This window comes from Artemia franciscana, chromosome 21, assembly GCF_032884065.1.
Source record: "Artemia franciscana chromosome 21, ASM3288406v1, whole genome shotgun sequence".
Classification (NCBI taxonomy): domain Eukaryota; kingdom Metazoa; phylum Arthropoda; class Branchiopoda; order Anostraca; family Artemiidae; genus Artemia; species Artemia franciscana.
In genome coordinates, this window is record NC_088883.1 from 14,014,783 (window position 1) to 14,042,203 (window position 27,421).

The window sequence follows — 27,421 nt, forward strand, 5'->3', positions numbered from 1 at the left end:
TGATAATATTGTCTTTCATTTTACTTGAATTGCTTTTATTAGTTAACAATTCTTACTATCCAACAGTTCGTGGTAACAAACTGTAGGAAGGAGCGACCCGGCTAAATAGTAAATGAAACCCTAAAAAACGGCATCATAATGTGTCCTTATTTTCATTTCAGCTTGCTTTAAGAAATGCTCTTCGTTATTTCCCACCAAATGTTCATGAAGAGCTTTCCCAAGAGTTTGCCGAAGAATTGAACCAGTTTGGTCATATATATATGTATAGATTCATGCCAACTATGGAACTAAGGTAATAGAAAATTATAGATAAAAATTGTAAAATAGCTTCGAAAAAGTCGCAAGGGGCTTTAAAAAAAGTGTTAGTTCTCCTGTGATGCCTAATCAATGTGAATATTCACTCTTCTGAGGAGCAGTACAAAATATGCAATTGTATTTATACCTTACTAAAAACCCGAAGTGTTCAGACGAATTTTTTAACATCTTGTTTTTTAATGGCAATTAAAATTTTACGTTCCTCTTTCAATTTAGTTTTCTGAGTAACGGCTAAATTACCGAGCTACATAATTTTCCATTTACTTACGTTTAAATCTGCACTAAAGCTACACTTTAGTAGAGACAGTACTAACTCGTCTTGTGTGGCCACTGAGTTTTCTGAAATCCTGGTGGCCATTCTGGCTCTCGTTTTCTGACGAAGCTAAAGTGGATTAAACATATCCAAAGTTTTTTTATGCTCAAGAAAGATCTTTGCCTCTTTAAATAGAAGTTGAACTTTTCAGCCATCTTCTTAAGGGCACCATGCTGATAAAGAAAGGCTTGTAACTTCTCTTGGTAGGGAGCATAGCGTGATATTTAGAAGTGTGGTTACTCTAGGTATTTCAAAATTGCCTGAAACTACTTGTTGCATGGCATTAAAGGTGGCAGCACTATACGTTCTGTTGCTTGGACAATTATTTCGAAATTGCCCAAGAACTACAAAACTTCAGAAATCGCAAAGAAACTCAGAATTAGTCAAGTTATGCAAAATATCTAGAAAACTATAGAAAACACGTTGATGATAGGATGGGAGAACGGGGGGATGGGGTGGCTAAAGGTAAGACTGACTCTTTTCACCAACATGAAACAGGTCACTTTTTAATTTGTATTTTTTCCTACTTTTGAGAATCTACCTACTTTTAATATTATCTTAATTTTTTTTTTTAGAGCTGCATGGAATGTATTTATTTTTTTTTTTTTTTAGAATACTATACCCAAAAATGATTCCAGTTCTGTAAAAGACTGATACGTTGTATGAGAAGCAGATCTTTATTTTCTTTCAACCAGTTCGAATTTAGAAAGGGTCAATTCACAGAAGATGATATTACTTTTGATATCTTTAAATAACATCACCTTGTTGTTTTAATTATAGATGAATAGTTAAATATGTGTCACGGTACATACGGGTGCGAGTAAATTGCGGGATTCCAGAGTAATTACCAATAGGTTTGAGTTATTGCGATGAAATATTCTTCTCAAGCCATACAAAATTAGAAAATGATCTAAGCAGGATGGAGCATGACTCTTATTTTGAATGCTTTCAAAAGAAACTTGTTTTAATTCATATTAGCTTTTCACAAAAGAGTAAAGGAAGGAAAGGGGAAAGAATTGGTAAGTTTAAGGAATGAAGGGTCTGGTAGGAAAAAAAAATCATATTGAATACAATATAACTTTTAACTATTGGGCTTAAGCGGTATACTGAAGTAAGTGCATATTATATTTTTTCAGATAATATCTATAGACCTTAGAGCCTGTTTTTGGCGCATGGCATGGTATATGGTTACTTATGGTATGCTTGCGGAAAAAAAAGGCTGTTTGATAAGAATTGCCTATGAAGGCTCTACAAGGCAATAGCTTAAGCCCCATAGTTTTTATTACACCGATTTGGAAGTTTTTTTTAACAATACTGAATGCCTTATAATCTGTGGACAATTCTTCCTATAATGTAAGTTTTTTCTTGGCCTTCCACTTATTAGGGTGAAGATAGAGTAACTTTGGTGAATATATCAAAAGCGTAGAGAAAGCATCGCTGATTCTCCTCTAAATTGCATCCGTGTCTAAACTGTATTGTTATTCATCAGAGGTGTCTCATTTTCTAATTTCCTATGGTCTAGTTTCGTTTGATTGATATGTAAACTCATTCTTCGTTGGTTTTTACTTCTTATATTGTATTTTGTTGTGTCTTTTTGTGTTTTCTTTTTTCCTTTGTTTACTCATCTATCAGTATTTTTAATGTTTTTCAAGAGGGTGAAAATGAATTATTATAATTATAGTACATTCATTCATGTCAATTGTATCATAAGAAGTATTGTATCGTAACCGAGGCTTTTTCTCCTGTTATGCCTAATAACCCCCCCATCCCATGAAATCTACATACCTCTGCAAGTTCGACAGTGACCAGTAGCCAAAGACATGCTAGATTAAAGTATGAATTCACAGTAATTGGTTTTCATTAAAAATATTTGATCTGTGTTTTTATTTAGTGCACGACGAAATGGTCGTAATTTCGTCGTTATTCTTCATTGTTCGTCGTCGACCCGCTGGATTAAAACATGAATGTACAGTAATTGATTTTCATTGAAAATAATTAACCTGTGTTTTTATTTAGTGTATGACAATATCGTCCTTATTTTGTCATTTTTCGTCATGATTCGTCATCGATCCGCCGGATTAAAGTATGGATGCACAATAATTGATTTTCATTAAAAATATTTGATCTGTGTTTTTATTTAGTGCATGACGATTTTGACATGATTCGTCATCAATCTGCTAGATTAAAGTATGAATGTACAGTAACTGATTTTCAATAAAAATATTTGATCTGTGTTTTTATTTAGTGTATATATAGTCGTGATATAGTCGTGATTTTATCACGATTCGTCATCGACCCCCTAGATTAAAGCATGAATGTACAGTAATTGTTTCTCATTAAAATGTTTAATCTGTGTTTTTATTTAATGCATCACGATATCGTCTTTTGGTCGCTAGAGGGGCGACTAAACCGACTGCAATCTATAGCAGCGTGGGCTACTAACTCAATTTTTCTTCCAGAGCATACCCAATAGATCAATATCCAGCAAAGAGCAAACAAGGGGCAGCAATAATGCTTATGATAATGAACAATTTGGATTCGAAAGTAGCTCAGTTTCCGCAAGAACTGGTGACATATGGAGGGAACGGTCAAGTTTTTTCTAACTGGGCCCAAGTAAGCTATTTTTGAGTGAAAATGATCGTAATGATAGAAACACAAACCGGCCATGTAAAGCAGGGCTTTGAAAAGTCTGCCCTAATAAGGGTTATGATTGCCTTTTTAGCTCCAACATTAACAATGCTTGAATTTTAGAAATTTTAATGGTAAATACGCTCAGGATCAACACAGCAAACCCAGCTGAAAGGATAGCTTTAACCTTTATTCTAAATATTTAAGAAAAAAATTCATTATATTAAAAAAAAATAGATACAAATCACAGTTTGGTCGGACCTATCTAAGTAAAAATAATTAAAAGAACTTCGGAAAAGATGTGCTTCTTCTTTTTTTTTCAAAACACAAAATTAGTTTTCATAGAGGTCTTATTTGGGTGATTTAAATTAGCACAACTTAATATGCATCTCAGTAAAAATTTAATTTCAGCAAAGAAAGAAAAAAATTAAGATATACTGCAGCCATAGAACTATCATCATTACAACCAAAGACTATAGAAAACAGATGGAACTGGAAACTCTAGCTAGTCTCTGATAAAAACAGTAAAATTTGGTGCTATCTCATATTACAGATTAAAATTCAAACTTGTGCATACTTCTTTATTTTTACCCCTTCTTGTGCCACTAGTCTTATAAGTGTTTTAATTTTTAAGTTCACCTACATTACGGACTATACTGTTACTGCACTAGAAATTTTGTATTCCTAGAACAGCCGTTAAAAAAAAAAAAAAAAAAAAAAAAAAAAAAAAAAAAAAAAAAAAAAAAAAAAAAAAAAAAAAAAAAAAATCTCCTCAGTTCCCTATTTTCTTTCATCTGAGTAATATACACCAAGTTTCTTAAAAATGGCAAATGTACATGTGACAGATGTGTACAGATTCGATAGTACAGGTCAATAGTTCTAGGCTATCAGAGCACCCTTCGGACATTTCATCTTTTTATTTTTCTTGTTTTATTTCTCAATGAAAAAAGATACTATTTACTACTTATATTAAGGATTTAAGCTGCATTGACAAAAATGATTAAATAAAAGAACTTCTTAAAGGATGTGCTTATTAATTATTTTTCAAAAACAAAAAATCAGTATGGACTTCTTATTGGTTTGACTTAAATTAGCATATTTAATACGCATCTCATATAGTAAAAAAATTAATTTCAGGATATAATCCAGCGCTAATGATGCATAGCCTTCTGTGTCATTGGCACTTTACCCAAAATGAATTATTTTACGAATATTTTCTTTTGTACTTGCTACAACATTGAAAATAAAATGAAACTTATAATGAAATCGAATCTTGAACTGATGAGCTTTCAGAAATTAATATAAGTAATTTTTGCCTTTTCGGATACTTAGTCTACTATTACAACTTTCGAAAGCTTTATGCTATTTATCTTTTTCTTAATAAGTATTTTTAATACAAAGAAGAAATTATCAAAAATGAATTTTTTTTATGGCCAAACGAAGATACTGGAAAAACAAAACAAATTTTTCGAAAGGACAACCGCCTCTCTTCTTCAGCGTTATCAAAAATATATTTAAGGAAAATGCCAAAAAGGGGGCAAAGAAAAGACCAAAAACAAATGTGGAGAGCCAATGTGAAAAAACAAGCCAATAAAAACAAAAAAAAACCACAAAATTTAAAAGATGAAAAAATTCAATAAAAGGCAAAATTAGAAGAATAAAAACCAAATACCTAACAACCAAACGAATGAGTCATTCACCAATATCCAATGATTTGCAGAAAATCCGAAAGCTCTTGGACTGCCGCTGCTTTTTATTGATTCGTTTTTTCACATTGACTCTCTGCTTTTTTTTTTCTTTGTCTTTTTTTGACATTTTTCTTTATTTTGCTTTTTATTATTTTTTTATCTATATTTTTTTTGCTCGCACTGAAGAGGAGAGGCGATTGTTCCTTCAAAATATTTGTTTGTTTTTTCAATATTTTCGTCTTGCCTTAAAAAATCACAATTTTTCATCGTTTTTTCTTTATATTATGGCAGGCCATATGTATTATTTTTCATCATATCTTGATAAACATCTTCTAATACACTATTTCATCTAGCAGCTCCATTGGCAGATCTTTGTGATACTCTATATCTTTTAGTTTCGGCTAACTATGAAATACTTATCAGAATTAGATGAAGATCAGACACTTGTCATGTACTCTGGTCATCCATGTGGCCTGTTTCCATCCAGTCCGATAGCACCAAGACTAGTAATTACCAACGGGATGATGATACCGAAGTATTCCACCTCTGAAAATTATGATCGACTCTTTGGCCTGGGAGTAACAATGTATGTAGTTTGTTAGAAACTTGTCTACATTATTGGCCACTAGTCAAAAACTATAAGTACCAGAAAACGTAAAAAAGTACAATTTACTACCTTTGTTCTTTAAGGTCCATTCACAACGAGATTTTACAAATACTGATCTTTAGCTTGCGCTAGTTTGAACCAATCAGAATTTTCCGTTGACTTTTTCATCTGATTACAAAACTCAATGAAAAGCCTCATCTGCTACAATTTAGTGTTATCAAAATCTCGTCATTAGCGGTTAAAAGTGATTAAAAGATTACCTTCAACAGTTGACCGGCGAAACTATGTGAATTGTGACCAAAGCTATTGAAGGCCTTTATGAACCCTTAAAAATGAAAATAAAAAAAATGTACATACAAATATATTCGAAAATACACGTATTTCGAAAATATTGTAATGACCCAAATAAATGGAGATATATAATCCATTGTAGAGAAAATTAGAATAATGCTATTTTTAATATCAGTGCCATCTGTAGCAGTTATGTTTTCTGTCTCAGCTAAAATCTGCTAGCATATCAAGAGAAGTCATTATTATTTTTTTTTTTTTTAACTATTTAAGAAAATAAACAATATAATATATGTAGATTTTCCTCTTTGGAGAAAGTTTCTTAATCGCTAGTGTGTAATCAAAAAGTATTTAATTGAAAATAAGACAGATTAGTATGACAGGAACCCAATCTCCCGTCATAGTTAACGTCAGTGTTATCTACAATAGTTATATTTTCTGTCTCAACTAAAATCTGCTAGCAAATAAAGAGTATTCAAACGAAGACATTATTTTTATGATTGTTTACCTTTATAAGCAAATAAAAATATACTATATGTAGATTTCCCTTTTCGGGAAAGGTTTTTTAATCTCCAGTGTTTAATCAAAAGTATTTAATCGAAGGTAATTCGGATTAGAAGGACAGGAACCCACATCCTCCCCTACTGCCTTTGATTACTATCTTCGAAGAAACAATGGATGGAATTAGTTTATATCTGAGAGGGCGTCGATCTAAAGTTAGGGAAGTCTTTCGATCTAAAGTAAAGTTTTTCAGCAGACATCATAAAGTTCGAGTGAAATGAGAGCCTTTACCCCCCCCCCCCCAGAATTCTCCTTCCTTGCTAAGCTATCGACGATAACTAACTTTACCAATGAAAAATCAAACTTGGCCACTAAAGAGATATTAAAATCATGCTTCAGAATTAAACCTTTTTTTAATGTAAACACTTTAGATTCAACTACAAAGTTACTCACTTGAACGTTTTAGTTGTAAAACTGTTTCGCCCAATGACAGAATACAGGTGCTTCTTTTACTATTTCCTTTGTATTTATAGTATTCATATAAGTATATAAACTGTAAGAGAGTCTTTTTTTTTCAAGGCCGCATTGCCTTTCTATGACAAACAAATAAACGTTCAAATGTTTAAAAGTAAAAAAAAACAACATAATTTAAGGTATTACGTGGAAAATACGGTGTATGTATGGGGAGATTTCATATTGTAATTAGAAGAAGAGGAACATTTTGACACCATCATTGGAATTTCAACTTACATTTAGGCAACATTAAAGAAGAGAACTTACAACTCCAGACTTTGAATGAACCCTGTTTTTGAACTCTCTCAGACGAATCCAACGAATAAGTCGGAAGTTTTTATTTCATTCTTTGTAAATATGTTAATTTTGATTTTAATGCTTTAATATTTCTCTGATGGCAATCTAATGGCTCTATATGTGATCGAAATATCCATACCTTCTTTTCTGTTTTCTTTGTCTAATAAATGGAGTTATTTCCATTTGAACGTTTTTTGTTTGCATGCGAGTCAGTTCTATTAAGGTTAAATATCATGATGACTCAATTGTATGGAAACCTTTAAGGTCAACACCTTTTCTTATTAAGTCACCAATACAGTTTTAAACCGAAAAATTTATTTGATTAAGCTCAACTCAGACAAAAACAAGAAATATCGTATAGGAAAATTTGAGAAGAAATAGCTCATTCCATAAAGCTAGGAAGTGCCGTTGATTCAATTAAAATAAACCCCGTAAACATTTGCAGAGCAAGGTCAATTTGTTCACACTTATCACTCTTGCAGGTATGGACAAATGACAGCAGGGAGCTACTGCTATATTGGCCCACAAGGAATAGTTCATGGGACTACGGTATATTACCTCTTAATACACTATCATTAAGTGCACTTTTTTAATAAAAAAAAATACATAATAACTATCTGAAGAGCCTTAGGTAGAACAAAAAAAAAAATCGCATGCTCTCGTGTGATTATCTGAAAACCAACTGACTTTGATCTGGTTGTAAGTCTCCGTAAAAATACACGTCTTACATTATCACACCATGTGTCAAGATTGGCAGATAAGTTTTTGAATAGACTACTACTAACCCTGAGAAAGTTTTCCGTCGAGTGCACCCCAAATTTAAGCAAGTAGCAGCATAAGGACCATTTAAAATAATATTATGTCAGCAAGAGAATTGAGCTCAAAGCAAAACAAAGAACTGAAAAAAAAAGAAATAAAAAAAGAAAGCAATGATGTAAAGTGTGATACTTACTGTTCTGAAAAAGAACGTCATAGCTGAGAAGATAAAGTTATCCCTATATAATTGATAACAAGAAATTAAACGCTATTCAGAGGTTGTTAACAGTAAGAAGAAAAAAAATAGAAATACACCATTAGAAATATTCCCATATACTTTACCCTTTGATTATTTTTTTTTATTAAATCTAAGGATTGTTTCTAAGAACAAGGTTTTCCAAACTTTCTTAAGTATAAGATATTGTGGCATTTAATCAATTTCGAGAAAGGAAACCATAATTTGCTTAGATCATTAATAACAGCTTAATTTCCCTTTTTTTAAACAAAATATGGCACTGTTTAGCTACAATGGAAAGAGCACGGAGATTAAAATTGCCTCTTCGTAACTGAAATTTTGGGTTGTTTGTTTTAAAAAAAAGGAAGAGGTTTTAATTGGGGTGGAATGGCAAGACTACAAAATAAAATTGACCCTCAAGGAGGGGTATTTCTTTACAATCTTTTTGGATATAAATTGATTAATCTGCTCAAAATCAAGTTGTCCGTAGCTTAAAATCTGCTTGACTGCTTAAAATCTAATCTGAATATCTATCAATCTGCTTAAAAATAAAATTTTCTGTGGAATTTTTAAAATCCAATGTTTTGGAAAGAGAAGCTTCAGGTTACTTTAAAGGTCATTATATCTGTTTCAGTTGACTGTCTTAAATGCTGGAAGAAGATACTTGAAACTGGACAGTTTGAAGGGCATAGCATTTCTCACATCTGGGCTTGGAGGAATGAGTGGAGCGCAAGCAAAAGCAGCAACGATCTGTGGGTGTGTTGGTATCGTCGCTGAGGTGTGTTTGTGTTTAGTTTTTTTTTTCATCCAAACCTTTCAACAACTTATCTAAACTACTTATAGCGCCAAACAGAAAAACTAATTTCCCTCAATCAATGCAACTTTAAACGAGGCATGGTTTTTACGATCCTATTCATATTTTGTTATGTTCCTTTAGTCATGTCTAAGCTTCTGAGGTGCCTCACTAACTCTGGAGCTGATCAGACAACTATAAAAAGACAGTTTTAATTTAAGTTTACTTTAATTTTTAATTAAAATTTAATTGAAGTTATAAAAGGAGTTATAATTTACTAGTTCAAATAAACGCCATTCATTGAAAAGTTATGTTTAAAGCTCAATATTTCTTGAATATTTCAATCTTAAAATCGTGATCTAAACTTTTTTTGTAATCTAAACTTTAATTGAAAAAATAATAATTTTAAAACAAAAATAAATTGCTGGGTTTTGTCAATAGAAAATTCACTCATCTCCCTTTTTCTCCCTTAAAATATACAATGCATGGTTCTAGTGGATTCACGCTGTCATATATGTTAAATAACCTTTTTTTTTACGGACAATATCTGATTTTGTCAACTAAAAATCATTCAACAACAAGGAGTAATTTTGAATTCTTACGTACCAAATGCAAACCTGTGTGCTACACCTACAAAGCCAATGCCACTATAAATTCGTACTCAATGCCATCTAAAAATATCATGCCAAGATACTGTTTTCAGAAGGGCAGGGAGTAGTGACTGGTTTTTCAAGAATTTACTTACTGTTTTTATAATACGGTAACACTTTTTATATATTATAAAAAGGATTTCCTGGGAAATCCCCCCCTCTCCTGGGAATACTCTTGAATATATTTCTTTCCCTAAATGAAAGATAAATGCTGTCTCTGTTCCATCTCTTTCTTTCACTTAATTCACACTTTCCAACTTTAGCTTTTAAGTTTTAAGTAGACAATGGCCAATTGTATGCAAGGTCTGCAGTACAGTGTAGCAGTAAGCAGTCTGCAGTAATTGCTCAGAATATGGTAAGAATATTAGAAACGGTGAAATTTATTTATTGTAAAATTAGCCCGTTAATAATATATATATTCACTAAATAGTATTTGTTTTCAGGTTAGTTATGATGCTTTAAAAAAACGATTTGATCAAGGATGGTTGTTAGAAATAACCGATGACTTGGACAAGCTAATGGAGCGAATTCGGGAAGCAAAAGCAAAGCAGGAGGTATAGCTTTTTCTTAGTTAGTGCCGTGACGCAAAAGTCTTGAATATCAGAATCACTAAATATGTACCATGTTTATAAGTTTAGTCTAGGATCAAAACACGCAAGTTTCAGCCTTCTTACTGTGCCAATCTCTGATATCTGAAAAACTACTAAACCTCTATGTTTTTTTTTCATTAAAAAACCCCAAAACAACCGTTATTTTAATCTAGCCTTGTAACTAGAGACTGTGATTGCTAGAAAAATGATATTTGTGTTTAGATTTGGGATGTATAAGGTTTCTAAGAAAAGTTTAAAAGATAATCTATTTGTCAGATACTTCTGAGGATATTGATGCGTAGTTTACACTGTTCAACAAAACTCAAATACCTTGTACGAATGAAAATGACGCACAAGTTCTTTTTATCTGATTATTCAACTGATTATGATATTGTTGCAGGATTTCCCCACCACTTGAAGCTGTTGGATGAAAATCATAATTTTTTTTAGTGTATAATGGTTGTTTTGGACTTTTTAAATCCGTGCTAATGAGCTATCTAGGAAGTTATTTTAATGTCAAATTTTACTCAAACATTAAACAGGTCATCTTATTTTTCCGGGATTAAATAAAAAAAAAATTTCAACTGAAAGTAAGGAGCAACATTAAAACTTCAAACGAATAGGAACAGAAGTTGTTACGTATATGTGGGGAGTTTTTCCTTCCTCAACATCTCGCTTTTTGCGATAAAGTTTTTTCATACTTTCAAAAAAGCTTCTTATTGTTCTAATTAAACAAACCTGGATTTCAGGAGTCATTCTCAAGGAATTGAGAGAAATTTGAACTTTAACGTAAAGAGCGAGGTGTTGAGGACGGAGCAACCCCCTCATCTACGTAATAATTTCTGTTCGTTTTAAGTTTTAATTTTTCTCCTTACTTTCGGTTGAAAAACTTGTTTTATTTTATTTAATTTCTGATAGTTTTTTAAATGATGCCAGAAAATCTTGCTCCACCTCTACGGAAAATCCTCTCCTCTCGTCATCACGGGCCTAGTCTTGGGGCCTGACCCACCCCACAAAATTCTAAAAGTTTTCTTGATTTTCTCGGCACTTCTTATTTAAATTATCAAATTTTTTTTTCATGATTGTCCCGAAATTTTGCACACTGCTGAAAAACTAGCACTTAACTGAAAAGACATAACCCATAAAAAAAGGAAGAAAAAAAGGACGCTCTCTTAGGAGTAAAAAAGTCTTTAATTAGCCTGCAGAAAATAATTCTACTGGCTATGATATTGATATAACTTAGAGTATACGGTTTAAATTCCCTAGAAAATTCAAGCTAGCTCCGTTTTCAGTAATAAGCTGGTTTTTTAGAATTCTACAAATACGGGGAATGCTACTGGTCAGTTTATTTATGTAGTTTTTAAGAAATATATTTCATAAGCTGCAAAGTAATACCTTTTCTTTGTTTCAAGTTTCAACTTGCCCTTTAATTCCAAAGAAAACTTCGTCTTTTGTTTTTATCATAAGAAACTGCATTAAATTACCTTTTTAGGTAATTAGACATCACTGTTTTTTGAAAGTTCGAAACATAGAAATCTTGGGAAAGAAAACTTAAAAATTATTATACCAAACCTTAGGAGATGGAGAAATTATGACTGAATTTTGGATTCAGTGGATTGTATTGCTTTAATCAATTGTAGTTGTTTACAATCACCAAAATAATTGTTGACTTCAAAATTGCATCAGATCTTGGTAATGTTAGCCAATTCTTACTCGTTTAACTTAAAGTGCTTCAATATTTTAGAGCAGAAATGTTATGTAGAAATCTTTTCTACTTTAATATCTTGAAATTGATCTGAAAAATCTAATTAATTGTGCTACCTTAGATTAATTTAGTTATTTTAGATAATATAAGGAACAACCACTATGAATTAATAACATTGTACAATCCCGACCGTAAAAATGGAGGTTTAGCACGGAAATTCTTTTCTGGAAAATGATTGAGATGGTTATATGTGGCGTTAACTCATGAAAATTAAGGGGGAAGGGTGAAATGTAGTTTTCGATATGTAGGGGAGGGGGGGGGTGGTTTTAGCAACTTTTGTTTTTTTTCAATTTTTTCAATGAAAATACCGCCTAAAAAGTATCTTTTGAAATATTTGGGGAAACACCCCTTCCCAATTGACACCACTGGTATGATGTTTAGTCGGAAGCAAAAATTACAGGGCCACAGCCAAAAAAGATTTCACAGCAGAAGTAATAATTAACAAGTTAAAATCTTCCCAAGATTATTTTAGAATAATGTAGGGAGGGAGGGGGGGGGGGGAATTTCAAAACATTTTCTCCCTCCCCCCGTTTCAATAAGCACGTGTTACGGATTAGCTCTTGAATGCAGTATTATCCCATTCTTAACAGTCAAATAAATCCATTGTTTTTCCCTAGGAGGTGTGAGGTTTGAGGCGCATTCAAAAAATAAGGCACCATATGCCCACCACATTGCTGTTTCATCATGCAAATGAAGAAACAAAGAAAAAAAGGGAAAAAAGAGAAAAAGCTAGTTTTCCCATGAAGATGGAATGGAGCTCCCTCCTTTGGTTTTTTTCTTTGTTTGCATAACCCTCAAAATGGAGAGATGGAGAGAGTCATTACCACCTCACCTATCCAGTAAAATCAGGCTGTAAAAAAACCTCTCCCTGGTTTAGTATTACACAGCATCAAAGATGTAAATTGAATTTTTTTTTAATTTCAGAGCACTAGCATTGGATTTCATGGAAATATTGTAGCAATCTGGGAAAGATTGGTAGAAGAGTATAATAACACTGGTGAGCTTCTTGTTGAGCTTGGGTCAGATCAAACTTCCTGTCATTGTCCATTTTCTGGTGGATACTATCCTGTACAGCTTACTTACAAGGAGGCAAACGAAGTAAATATTTTTTGCACTATATTTTCTTACTGAGTAGAACTCTCGTGTGTTTACCACGAAGGCAAGTATGCTGGAGTTCCTTCCCTGAAATTCTGTAAACCCTAAGGCTTTCGCACTTGCTTGTTCCTGCACCCGGAATTTCAAAGATTTAATTAGGATTTAATTACTACTACTACTTACAACTCACTCCAGCACCAAGTCGCCTGAAGCCAACATTGCTAAACACACTCCTTCTTCATTTCCGTACTAATTTAATTAACAGATTTGTTAAAAAGATATAATTAAAAGTATTTAATTAAAAGATTGAATTTAATTAATGACCCAGTAACAATTATTAATAAGAATTGAAATGTATTTCTTCGCCAAAGCTTTGAAAAAAGCAGTGATTAATAAAAATGTTAGTCTTTTTTGAAATGTTATCTATTGAATCCATCAATTAATATATTAAATTTAAGTTGTAACACTAAATATAATATATAAGGGTCCTTCAAAAGGCGTTATTGTAGATAACAAATAACAAATATAGCAGATAACGAGGGAAGAGTAATGCAACACTTCCAAATCCCAGTGAAGTAAATTTAATATATATATATATATATATATATATATATATATATATATATATATATATATATATATATATATATATATATATATATATATATATATATACATATATATATATATATATATATGTATGTATGGGGCGTAGACAGCATCTTGTCTTGAGTTTGGCAGCCGATTCCTTGATGGAGGGGGGGGGGAGGAGCATAAATGATTTTTGAGGTCCTTGAATATAGGTCTTTAGAAACTCGTCATTCTATGTTACGCTAAAATTCAGCTTTTAGAATTTCCTCTTTTCTACTTTTCCTGCAATACTATAATATAATAGACCCACTATCCTACTTCCAATTTCCAGAAAACAAAAATACCATAAAAGCGATTTGACACAAATCATATTACGGTTAGATAAACAGCTTCTTGTTCTAAGAATTAAATTCAAAAGTCTTAAGTTGGGCAGAATTGAATATCCAAATTAGTATAGAGTATACCGGCCCACTTTTATCCACTGCAAATTATCTCAATATAAAACCTATGGAGGCTTTCGGGGGATTATAAAAGCTCTGACAGATGGAAGTGTATATTTTCCAATGTATGGCCTTGAATAATACTTTTACCAAAAATATCTGATTGGATAACTTTTTTATGGCGATTAAATCTGGAACGTTGTTCAATTTTTGTCTGAAAGCTTAAGCCGAGTTATGAATGCTAGAAAAGCTGTAAACTCATGTTATATTCTCTAACTGTTTACATGTCTTTTGGCAGCTTTTGAGACGTGCCATCTTTAACGGCTTTCTGTTAGCACTTTTTCATCCATCGGGATAGCAAACTCACACGTTCGACCATAATACCCGGGGTAGGTTCGGCATGCTGTATCAAGATGTTCAAAAGTGAGCTATGTTTGTAAAAGCTGTGTAAACAACATACTTTTAGGTTGAAGGCAAGCTCAAAGCCCAAAAATTGATTAATTCCGGTGTTGTTCAATCCTGTCAGACCAGTAGGTGAACTAAAGTTCTATTTCTTCCGGTTAAATTTCATTTAAGATAAAAAGCTTAAAAGTAAAACAAATGAGAAAAGAAATAAAGGTGGCTGGAATCCAGAAAAAAAAACAACAATTTTTCTGTATTAGTTGACAAAAGTCAGTCCTATTCTCTTGAACTGTCATGGGTGTCCCTAGAGGAACGCCGGAAGACTACATGAAAAAAGTTGAGAAGCTGAATATCCCTCTACAAAGTCTGGACCTGAGTTTCTTCACACCCTTTTACAACACATGGTAAATATTTAGAGACGAACCAGCAAAAGGACTAAAAACGTACTTGAAAATGATAGCAGATATGCATCTCGACTGTACTCCCTTATAAGCACGGAAATTTGCGTACATTTATGCTACTATTAGGAATACAAAGTACTGAATAACTGGAAGTGCAAAGGTACGGGAAACAGTGGATAATTGCTGGTAAAGATTGATACCGTGATTTTATCGCCTTAAAACTCTATCAGTAATAGCACCAGAAGGTACCAGCTTATGACGGATAGCTGCTTTCAATCGTCACTGTGTAGGAGCTTGCTTTAACAACCTGGAGCGAGGTCTAGATAAACGCATGTTAAGACCACAAGACATTTGGAATGTTGACGAATCGGGTCTGAAAACATCCACAAACCATGTAAGACCATTGCACATCGAGGCCAGAGGTAAGTAGGGAGGGTCACAAAAGGAGAAAAAAATCAGTTGACCACGATTTTTGCTGGTGTTAATGCACTGGTGACACAGTCCCTCCTCTACGTATTTCCCCAGGAAAACTGTGTTAGGAAATTTTACTCAAGGATGCGTAAAATATTTTCTGAGCCATCATGACCTGCTCAGAAAATAATTTTGGCTGGATGACAGACTCCATTCTTTGCTCTACTTGCAGTATTTTATCAATCAAGTGAAACCCTCTAAACAGTCACCTGTACTTATGAAAATAGACGACAAGATCAGCCGATAAAGCATTGAAGTTAGAAACAAGAGTGTTTTACTTTTAACTGTCGCTCTCGACACTACTCACAAACTAAAGTCTATTGAAAGGATAGTCATTGGACGAATAGGGACTACCCCACTAACTGAGACGTCTTCAAGGATTATTAGTTCGTCTCGTCATATGTCTCAGACAGAATGCTTACCACATCTAATTAAGCACTTACCAGGCAAGTTTTTATGTTCAACGTAAGTCCTGTGCGACATGTATACATATTCTTTAACACAGACCCCGAAAATAACAGAGCACAGGTTCTGTCTCTAAATGAGAAGCAAAGGTCAGCTGATGATTCCTTAAAAGGGATTATCCATGCAAACCCCTTTCCAAAAGGCTCACCACGAAAAATCAACAGGGGAAAACATGAAAAAGTCAGAAGTACTCACTGAAACCCCCGTTAAATAACCCATTACTGCTGGGATAAAAGCTGCATCCTGGAAAGGACGAAAGTCAGGCAAGTGAAAAGGCTATATGGCAAAAAGCAGGTTTCTCGTAACAGGAATTATAGTCGGAATGACGATTCTGAAGTAGACGAACCTACATACAACAACTCTTAAAACTCTAGTATGGACGTTGAAGATGAACCCCCTACTAGCGACTTCCAATTTGACACTGAGAAAGTCAAGGCTGGTGATTACATTCTGGTTGAACTGAAGAGCAAGAAAGGGAATCCTGTCCAATATTATCATTGTCAAAAAATTAGCAAGTAAAGAACATAAAGTACATTTTATGAAGGAGACTGGAGCAAGAAACCTTGTGCTAATTGACGAGACAGATATTTTCTTAAAAAAAGAAGTTGAAATGACACTGCAACCACTGACAGGTGGAACACCAATATTAGCGGATCAGTTGATCAGTTAATTTATAAATAATACCCTTCAGCTTTGTTTAAACCTTACTGAATTTTTTTTTAGATTCTTATACTGACTATATTCTTTATTAATTTTATAGCCAGAAAAGAAGTTTTAATGTTCATCCGGTCACTCTTCTATTTCTTGTGTCAGGTGGCCGAACTTAAGCCAGAGTTGACCAAACCCGCGCCGGGGTGGCCCAGGTTCAGATCTCTTGACCACTTGGATAGAGAGCCAGGTTGAAAAGTGATGGAGCATTCTAATTGTCTTTTTCAAGGATGGTATTGAATGAGTTACCTTTGCTTTGTTATGCTCAGCAACTTCTTGAGTCGATTTCTGGTGAATGAAAAAAGTCAAAACTTACCGATCGTGGGCCAGTCTCCTCTCTATGTATCGGACCAAAACTCAATATTAAACATCGAAACGTAGATATTGACATCGGAAACGATGTCTAGAAATTTCTGTTTATTTCCAGCTATTTCAACCATCTACGAGTGAACATCCAACAGAAAAATTCCAACATACAAAAGATTCTATTCTAAATAGATTAGCAGGTCCTTATCTCTGTTCTAAATAAATTTGTTTCCCATATTCACCTTTTCCCCACAGTTACTCCCCTTGAGCAAAATATAACATATGTTACTAATTCGTTATGTTTCAGTTCTGAGTTTTTATGCTATTGGTAAAGCAAATGACAATTTTTATGCGTTTATTTAGCTATGTCTGCTTTATTTCTAGCAAATAACTTTTTTATTAAGAATATTGTTTTTCCAATAGCTTTTGGCAGAAAATCCAGAAAAATTCAGAGAGTTAGTAAAAGATAGTTTACGCAGGCAAGTTTTAGCCATAAATGCTCTGGCTGACAAAGGACTTTTCTTCTGGGACTATGGAAATGCTTTCCTTCTTGAAGCTAGAAGGGCAGGTGCTGATGTAACAAAATTAGGAGATTTGACCGGTCTTCTCTTTCGATACCCATCCTATGTCCAAGATATTATGGGGTAAGTAACCTTAATTTGGTTTTTCTTGAGTCAAGAGATTTATAAGCCTATATTGGATTTCTAAAGTAATTTTGGGTTTTCCATCTTAAATAATTTAAATAATTTAAATTTAAATAATTTAGATTTAATTATTTAGTTAAATAATTTAGATTTTGTATACTAAAAACTAAAATAAATTTAAAATAATTTATATTAATCAAGCGCGATAATTAGCCACGGTTAAATAGTCCTCTTTACTCTAAAGTTTGACTTTTTTTCCACTAATGCTTAAAAAAAAAAATAATACAATTGTAGAAGAGCGATGTGATAACAAGTCCTTCCAATGTTTTACAATGCCAAGAGAATGGATGGAACTATTTGTTCAATTTACTTTAATCGATAAAGCGTTTCATTTAGTTGTGTTAGAAGGGAAATAAAATACCTTCAATTATCGATTGACTATATTTTATGTACTCTAAATACTCTTAGTTCATTTCTAGTTAAACTTTAGCTTAATAATCAGGGGTTGGAGGAGGGGGCAGACATATCATTTACAGGATGGTTTTCGTTCATTTCGATTTTTAATGCCACTCTTTTATTTTCATTTGAAAAACTTGTTTTTACATTATCTCATATAAATACATAATTTGGCTGGACGTGTCACTCAATAGCATGTTGGCCTTCTCTAGACTAATTTTTTTGTGCCAGAAAATTACAGAAAGAGTCACTTTGCTGTGGCATTATATCTTTTTCAGTTTTTATTTGATTTACCTCTCTATGATAATTTCAATTTTCTTTGGCCTCTGGATTGGTACAATCAGCCTGAGGAAAGTAATCAAGCAAGAAAAAAGACCGTCGCTCTCGGGAAAATGAAAAATTTTGTATTTTTAGAAATAGGAGCATGAAACCTTTCCTTCCAAGGTTCTAAGACGTGTTGAATTTCATGATTTGATTTTACCAATGGTACGCCTCTTTTTGTGGCGTTCTTTCTTCTTCCATAGTTTTTATTTAATAAGCTGTGATTGTTAAATCTAAAATTAATAAATTCTGCATTCCTGGAATCCACAGAGAAAAAATTCTTTTGATTTATAAATTGTAATTAAAATGATTTTTTTCAGACTTGATTTTTTGAGTTACTATTTACGTACGACTCGTTACCATGAATTGTTAGACTAATTCTGCTCGTAATATGTTTCATGTATTGCTGTTCGGTTTCCATTGGTGTAACTTTATAAAAATGATAGGAAGGGTGTATCCAGAACTTTTGTTCGGTGGGGGGAGGGGTACTCAAAAGACTTTACAAAAAGCATCAAAGATTTGATAATATGTATTTTTGTTACTCTTCTACGAGTCGGAAAAAAATTTCTGTGGGGGGATCATACCCGATAGACACCCCTCCCATTGATACTGCCTTTTGACTAATAGAATTAAATTTGCAAATTGTTTCCATGTGCACATTACTTATAAAAGTTAACAGTTAACCTCTAAAACTTATTAGCATAAGAAAAGTTGCAAAAAAATTACAAAAAAAGATTTAAAAACCAACAAAAAGGGGTTTGACCCTAAGGGAATTGACGGCATAGAATCTAACGTCTATATTATATATCTCATTATGTATCTCCAAGAATTTCCAATTTTAAAGTGGAGTTTTCAGCTAAAAAGCATTAAATGAGGAATTTTTCTTAAAGAAAAGCTTTACAAGTACTTTTTTATTCTTTATCTTGCACTTTATTGTAGTTTTTCCAGAGAATATTTAGATCAAACCAGGTGTCATAAAAATTTTTGTGATGGCTTATTTAAATGAAAATATGGTGTTCTGGTGACCTTCTTAGGCAACAAAGTAATTATAGCAATAAAAACTCCATTTTCGGCCATTTTCTCCCACAGAACAACCATTTTCTAGATGCGGGCCAAAATACCATCGAGTGAGAATTTTAACATATTCTATAGTTTCAAACCATCAATTAAGCCTTATAAAAATCATCCTAACGTTCCTAACATTCTGCCATGTTGTTGGCGTTCCAATGTCGTGCCAGCGTCGTGCCATGTCGTGCCAACGTTCCTAAAAAGTTCCTAACGACATGCTGCCATGCAGTCACACTTTTCTTCCTTAAACATGCGAGTATTGTCTAGTTCTGGACCAGTTTAAATTCGAAGGCTACATTTTCTTTTGAAGAAGAATAGAAAGAAGATTATAAAGTCAGATTGCTCATGGTAAGAAACTGTGTCATTTCTTTTTTACAATTCTACATTATATAGCTTAATTCAGTGGTCTTTTTCATATTAGATTAAAAAAGAAGGAATTTGAATAAAAAATAAATTGTTCAGACTAGAGTAGAGAGTAGTGTTAAACTAGAAACAAGCTAATTAGAAACAAGAAAAACTATTTAGGAGTGCTGCCATCCCCTTCTAAGTCCCTGGGATGGCTTTTAAAATGTTACTTTTGTTATTCTGAAGGGATCACACATTTGATAGTGTATTTTACTTAAGTGTTCAAAAATGTACTTGACTAATTATGTTTGCTTTATAACATCTAATGTGCTGTAAAGTGAAAGTGGCATTTTAGCAGTCCCAATGGGGAATTTTGGAAAATGAAGGGGCGATATTGGTGCTAATATTCCGGTTTACCTGTATGATTTCTCAAAACAATTTCAGTTTTTAATTTTATTTGAAAATTCGATTTTTTTTTTAATTCAACCCATTAGTCACAGCTAGTATATAATTATATGTATAAAAGTAAACGTACAGTCTATTGTAAAAAAATCGACTTTTGTTTTCTTTCACTTTCCTTTTTTTGTGTATATTCAACAAAACACTGTGGTACTATAGCGTATGGATGCTTGTTTGGCAATAGGGGTATCGGGGTTCCATTCCCGCTGCCGCATGGTTGGGTATTAGACTTTCCACCTCCTTGAAAATAAGAATCAGCAACTGAAACTCAGACTCAACGCCATATGGCAATCAATAGCTGTGAAGGATCTTATTTATTTTTTAGCCTTTTATGTATAAAAAAACTGAGAGTAAATTCCCGGAAACGGAATTTTTTCTATCACTAATTATTTTGATTTGTTTACTTGGATGAACTATACTCATTTGTTTCATGTTCATTGCTGAATTATTTCTTTTTGAAAATCAGTATTTTGAAAAATTGAGTGTTGTTAACAAAATCAGAATTGTAAATTCTATATAATGTGTCTCATATCTTTGCGCTATTACATCATAGATTAAATTACGCTTAAAAAAAACTGAGTTCCTCTTTTTCAAGGGAACTTAAAGTTCTAAATTCTTATATTCTTTTAGTGATATATTTTCCCTTGGTTTTGGTCCGTTTCGCTGGATATGTGCTTCAGGAAAAGCAGAAGATTTAGAGAAAACTGATAAAATTGCTATATCGGTTTTGGAAAATATTTTGTCTGGTAAGTTAAAAACATTCTGAGGAATTCACACTTTCATAGAAATCTAGCTAAGATTGCATTAACTTAATTATTTCCATGTCATTAATTTTTCTCTTGGATTTATTGTTTTTACTTTGACACGTGGGGAGATGCTGGAATTTCTCCAAGAAGAAAAAAGATAGCGGAAATTATTTTTTTTTGTCACTGGAACTTAATTATCACTTCTCCCCTAAAACTATCGTAAAGTCGCAGAAACAGTTCCTTTTTTACAGATATAAATATATGTTCCGGAGTAAAAATCTTTTTAGTTCTCAGCACAGGAATGTAAAATAATAAAAACCTTCCGTTTTCTTGACGCAAAGGCCAAATCAACTAAGCAACGTCAGCTGCCGAAACAATTTTTTTAAAATAATTTTTTATTTACTTTTTGACATGGAAATGTAGCTTTAACCATCTTCTCGTTTTCTAATCCTTTTTGTTTCTTATTCTTTTTATTCCTGTCCTTTCTTATCATTTTAACCATCATACTATGCACACCGCCACAGCCACAAGTTCCACTCCAAGAGCCCCAGCAGACATTGATCCCTCTGAAATTTTAACATTATTATCAAATAATATGGAGCTTTCTATAGGAACTAATCGCAATTGTATAAAATAGGTCTAATAAATTGTATGAGCGCTATGAACTAACGTAATTTAATGACATGGCATTGTGTATTCACATGTGACCACGATGCCTTCATTGCACGTAAAAAAAACTTCCTAATCTGCCTCGAATAAAGCATGAGCAGACAATCCGGTTATACAAAAGAGTTGATTGGGACGGTTTGAGAAACAATCTTTGTTCTCAGCAAGTTTTCTCCTTGAAGGCCAAGAGAAGTACCAATAGGTCATAGTTGACCTATTGGTCAACTTCAAAGCGGATCCAGGTGTCCAGTAAGAACAAACCTTGGTTCAAAGCCCAGTGTAAGAAGGTTATCCTAGCAAAGCAAAAGGCACACAAGCGATAGCTACTTTCAAAGAGTGAAGAGGACAGGATTTCATTGATCAACACGCGCAAGAAAGTAGTTGATGTGATTTAAAAGTCCTGTGTTTGGTATAAGGAGGAATTTGTCACCAAGATTCAACATGCGTCGGCAGTAAGTTGGTGGGGAATTGTTAAGGAGGCTTTACCATCGTCAAAGGGAACTTCAGTTTCTTCTCTACAGACTAACGGGACTGTGGTACAAGATCCACAGGAAAAGGCTGAAGCTCTTGCTAAGGCTTTTATCGAATTCCCGTATCTTGATGAAGACGGTAGAGAAGTGCCAAGTTTCTTGGACTGAATCTGTACTCTTCTGGATCGTGTGGATTTTCTGCTCCTAAGATCTTTCACATTTTGCGTGATCTTGATGTGACTAAAGCCCCAGGTCGTGACAACATACCAAATGTTGTCCTCAAATCTTGCAGCACCAAAACCAGCTGGACTATTGTCATTGCTTTTCTGGATATGCTTTCACTCCGGAATCTTCCCACAAACGTCGAAATCCGCCCATGCTGTACCTTCCCTAAAGCCAGATGGCCATGCAACGAGGGGTACAACAATAGGCTATTGTCATTCAACACTACCAAAGCTTTCGACTGAGCATGGCACCGTGGCCTGCTAAAGAAACCCCATGCGTACGCTGTCCGTAGATGTCTGTTAAGAGTGATCGAGAGCCTTCTTTTAGATCGTTCACTGCGGGTCATTCTCGACGACTTTATTTCCCACAATTATTCAGTGAAAGCAGGGGTTCCCCAGGGCAGTGGCTTGGGACCTACGATCTTTCTTATCTACATAAATGTCATGAGAGACAACCTTGCAAGACCTCTGCATCACTTTGCCAACGATACCACGACACACTCAGCCATCCCAAAACATGAAGATCTAACTCAAGCCTTGCTTTTCCTACATATGGATCTTTATAAAATCGAAAAGTGGTTTGATACGTGGATGATCAATTTTAATGCATCGAAAACAAAGGAGCTTCTTATTACTCGATCAAAGGTGCCATGTGAACTCCCTAGTTTCATTTTTAAAAATGAAACTGTGAAGAGATTCGACGAGCTTCGTCTACTGGGTATCCATTTCTCCACCGATTTCTCTTGGAATAGCCACATTGATCGGATGAAAGCCTCCTGCGCAAGCAAACGCGGAGTTACTCTTTGCTGCAAAAACCTTCTTCCACCCAGTTCGATTACCTTAGTTTACAAGTCCGATATCAGACCCACAGCTGAAGCTGGATGCCCGCTATGTGCTGATGCCCCAGAAACGCTGTTAGTATCACTCCAGAAGATCCAGAATAGGGCAAACAGGGCGGGCTGCGCCTCTATATATGACACGCTCCAGCTTATAAATAAATGGTTTGAAGTAGCGTTGATGATTGTTTTCTAGAAGTAAATGAACTCGCCTCCCTCAAACGAGCTCTCTCGCGTTGTTCCTCTTTTCTCCAACCGACAAGCTAGATAGCTTGGTCCAGTTATCTAAAGGAGGACACGCCAAGAACAGAGCACTTGAGGAAGAGCTTCATCCGGCGCTGCACTTCAATCTGGAACGATCTTGCTGGGGATGTTATTCCTGCTAATCCCTCTGTTGACTCCTTCAAAAGAAAGTTCAACAGACATGCAAAACCTCGAGGTTTCAAAACGAGGTAATTGACTAGCGGCATATCAGATAACTTTAAGTACCGGGCGCCGTGAATATAGGAATATATATATATATATATATATATATATATATATATATATATATATATATATATTTATATGTGTGCAATAAATATTCATTCATTAAATCCCCTGATTTTGACAGTAATTAAATAAAAAATTTTTTTTTTTTTACTGAAAGCAAGGAGCAACACTAAAACTCAAAACAAGCAGAAATTATTCCACATATGAGGGCTTTGCCCCCCTCCTCGATACCTTACCCTTTACATTAAAGATTTTAGCACTTATAAGAAGCTTACTATTCTAATTAAACGTCCCCTATGTATCAGTAGCCGTTCTTAGAAAAATGAGACAAACACTAAAACTTTACCGTAAAGAGGAAGGTATTAAGGAAGGGGGCAACCTTTTCATATGCAGAATAACTTCTATTCATATAGAGTTTTAATGTTGCTCCTTACTTTTGGTTAAAAAACTTGTTTTTTATTTAAATTCTAATCGTTTGTTAAATAACGACGGTAACTCTGGCTCATCCTCTCTGAAATATTCCCCCTCCTCACGGGAAATTCCTCAGTGGAAATTTTCTCCCATGTAAAGTACGTCCCTCCCCTGTAAAATTCCCTACAGACAGTTCTATCCTTGCTGAAAATCCAACTCCCCCGTAAAATATCTTGCAGACGATTCAGCCTAAAAAATGCTCCTTAGCATACTTTCATTTGAAAAAAAATTTTTAATCGTTTTTCTGGATATCACTCCTGAGATCCCCCCTTCCGGGAAAATATTTCCTCGGAAATCCAAACAAGCTGACGAAAAGCCCCCGGATAATTCCCCTGGAACATCTTCACATGCAAAATGAAGTTGGCAAAGAGAAAGTAAGACAATTAAAAAACAAATTCTGTACGGGAATTATGTCAAACCCCCCAATGTAAAATTTCCAGTGGAAAAAGTCAATTCCCAGAAATCTCCCTCCCGAAGCAAATTTCGCCCTATAGAAACCCACCCCAAGCACAAATCCCACCTCGCGAAAAATGTCTTTATACTTCCCCCCAAAAAATACTATACGTAAACAATGGGCAGAACTCATAACTTACAGGCCTCTCCCCACGGACTCTGGCAATGGCGTAATTCCATCAACATTCTAAAGGGGGCAAAGTTGGTGCCAATTTGTGAAATCAAGTGAAAGTGACAGTAAAAACTAAAAAAATAAGCCACTCGGTAGCATAAAGACACTTTTTAGTACTATAAAAGCACTATAAAGTTACTTTATAGCACTATAAAGGTAACGATGTATAAAGAAAACTGATCTGTTTCTGTTGATGCTTGAATTATTCTGGTATATCTTTGTTTTGACAAGATTTTGGAAGGAACTAAATTTCACCTGGAGGGTCAAACTCGGGTATGGGGGGGCTAAACCGAGATCTGGAAGGGGCATTTGTACCCCCTCTGCACTATATTAAATTAGGCCCCTGGACTGCTGGGGGGTATTTTACCCCTAAAGGCATAGTTTTTGGATCTTTCAACTATGCTAAACAAAATGGCTACCTAAAAATTTTGATCGGATAGCTTAGGGGAAAAGAGGGATATGGGAGGGGGCTATTGCCCTCCAATGTTTTTGGTCATTTTAAAATGGCACTAGAGCTTTTAATTTCCATTTGAATGCACTCTTTCCCGATCTCCTAGGAAAATTTGTTCTATACGATCACCCCTGAAAGGATCTTTCTTCTGAAAAAAAAAAAATAATGTAAAATTGCGCATTCTTGTATATAGGAGCTTGAAACTTCCACAATGGAGTTTTCTGGTACTCTGAATCTGATGGTGTGATTTTCACTAAGATACCACGAGCTGCTTGATTATACTTTTTGTATGGGAATTATTGTTTCACTATATAAATGCATAAATAGACTCAAATGAAGTAAAACACACCCAGAAGTAGGTTAATTAACTGTTGGCTCAAATATCATGGGCTTCACTCAATGAGTTTGCTCATAGCATGCGCATACTCATCTTTTAATACTTGTGTGTTCATACTTTTTCCTAATCTTTGAAATTGTCTATTTAAAAATGTGAATTTTTTTTCAAAGAATTTTCCCCTAATTTTAGAAAGTATATTTGAATCACATTTTTTTTTCTCATTAGAGGGACTTGACCCATCGGTGAAACAGCAATATGAGGATAATCTTCACTGGATCCGAGAGGCAGGAAAAAACAACTTGGTCGTTGGCTCTCAGGCCAGAATTTTGTATGCTGATCAAAGAGCCCGAGCAGCAATAGCCATTGCTTTCAACGAAGCCATAAAAAATAAAGAAATATCAGTAAGTATTTAGAGTAGTGACGCCTGTATAGGATCAGACTGGAATTGTCAACTGGTGACCCACGGCCCTTTCCAATTTAAATTTGTAGCCCTTGCTTTCGTTTTAAATTAATAAAAAAATGTAAAAAGTACGATGAAAAGGCAAAGGCTAAGTTAAATATCTGAAACATCAGAAGGTTCAGTTTATTAAAAAAAAATGAATAGAATAGAAGTACTTTATTATCAAGCAAACTCTCACAACATAAAACTGCCGAACTTGTTGCCTTCAATCAGCTAGCCTACATAAGCACATAAGTGAAATATAAAAAAACTTTGCCTAGAGCGATGGCCTGTCAATCAAACTGGTCTGTCAAATACAGTGAGTACAATGAAAAAATGAAAAAAAAATGGGGGCATAAGTAAAAACATAGGTACATTATAAAAAACATACACCGATGAATCCAACTGGCCTGTCAGATAAAAATGAAACAACAAAACTGACATATTAACAATATAAATGACACATTGGCGTAATACATTAAAAATTTCATTTATTTATGATTTCAACAAACGCTGGCACAAAGCTCTTTCTGTAGCGCTCAGTTCTTGCATTAATAGTATTTAAAAGTGTTTTTTTTTGCTTTTGTTCGGGGTAAACAGGGCTTTGGAGGGCAATTATGGACTGGGAGTATACATTGAAAGTGTGGGTTACAATGCAGATTGTTTCCGAAATCGGTACAAAGAGTTAACACGTCGGGCTGCCATGGTAGGGAGGCGGAATTCCTTGAGGAGGAGAATGTAAGGCACTTTGCCCTGATCGTAAATAATTCTCAGGGTTCTCTTCTGGATAATCTCTAGTCCATCGGACTGATCCACCGTAAGACCAAAATGCCACACCGGGCAAGCATACTCAAGCTGTGGAAGGATAAAAGATGTATAAAGGCGGATGATATGTGCAAAAAGGTGCCGTTAAAGACAACTGGCCGAAAATGGGGATCACTGGACGAAAAAATAATAGCAAAGACTGATTAGAGTTCAAGCGGTTAAACATAGGTTTAATAGGAAGTAAAATGCTGCCCAACTAGAAAGATCAAGAAGTGTTATCATAATGATGATGATTACCGATATAAATATAGCATAAATAATCGCTACTAGAATAATGAGCAAATATTGGGGTGATGAAAGCTATGAAGAAAGTTATCTGAGAGGTTGTATCAAAGCGCCTATAGAGATATAGTTAAAAAGTACACCCAGAAGTAAAAAAAATCGAAAAAATGTAAGCTGATCTTGATAAATTTAGAATAATTCTTGGTCCACATAAAACACATATGTGGTTTTCATTAGAAAAGAAATGACTGTTATTTCAGTTTCCACAAAAATAGATATTTTTAGTTATAAAGGCTCAAAACTTATATTTTTCTCATACAGATGGCGATAAAGCTTACCAATGCATGACTAGTACCAAAAGTGGTTTTTTCGGTCTAATTTTTCCTCCCAATTATAGGCAGTCAGTCTGATTGAGTGTCCTAGGCCGCCTTAGTAAGCTATTTACATAAAAAAGCAGGTTTATTTTTTATCTGAAAGTAGGGAGCAACTTTAAAACTTAAAACAAA

General features: G+C 34.1%; 1 protein-coding gene across 1 annotated transcript in view; it reads left to right on the top strand.

Annotated features, from left to right (window-relative positions):
• The window catches only part of LOC136041026 (urocanate hydratase-like), an 88,051-nt gene that overhangs the window by 18,801 nt on the left and 41,829 nt on the right, over positions 1–27,421 (top strand). The window contains exons 3-12 of the mRNA XM_065725546.1: positions 162–292; positions 3,088–3,241; positions 5,340–5,530; positions 7,633–7,699; positions 8,776–8,919; positions 10,028–10,138; positions 12,864–13,037; positions 17,242–17,462; positions 20,742–20,857; positions 25,655–25,830. Of these exons, the coding sequence (XP_065581618.1) occupies positions 162–292; positions 3,088–3,241; positions 5,340–5,530; positions 7,633–7,699; positions 8,776–8,919; positions 10,028–10,138; positions 12,864–13,037; positions 17,242–17,462; positions 20,742–20,857; positions 25,655–25,830 (1,485 nt within the window). The remainder of the gene's footprint in view (positions 1–161; positions 293–3,087; positions 3,242–5,339; positions 5,531–7,632; positions 7,700–8,775; positions 8,920–10,027; positions 10,139–12,863; positions 13,038–17,241; positions 17,463–20,741; positions 20,858–25,654; positions 25,831–27,421) is intronic.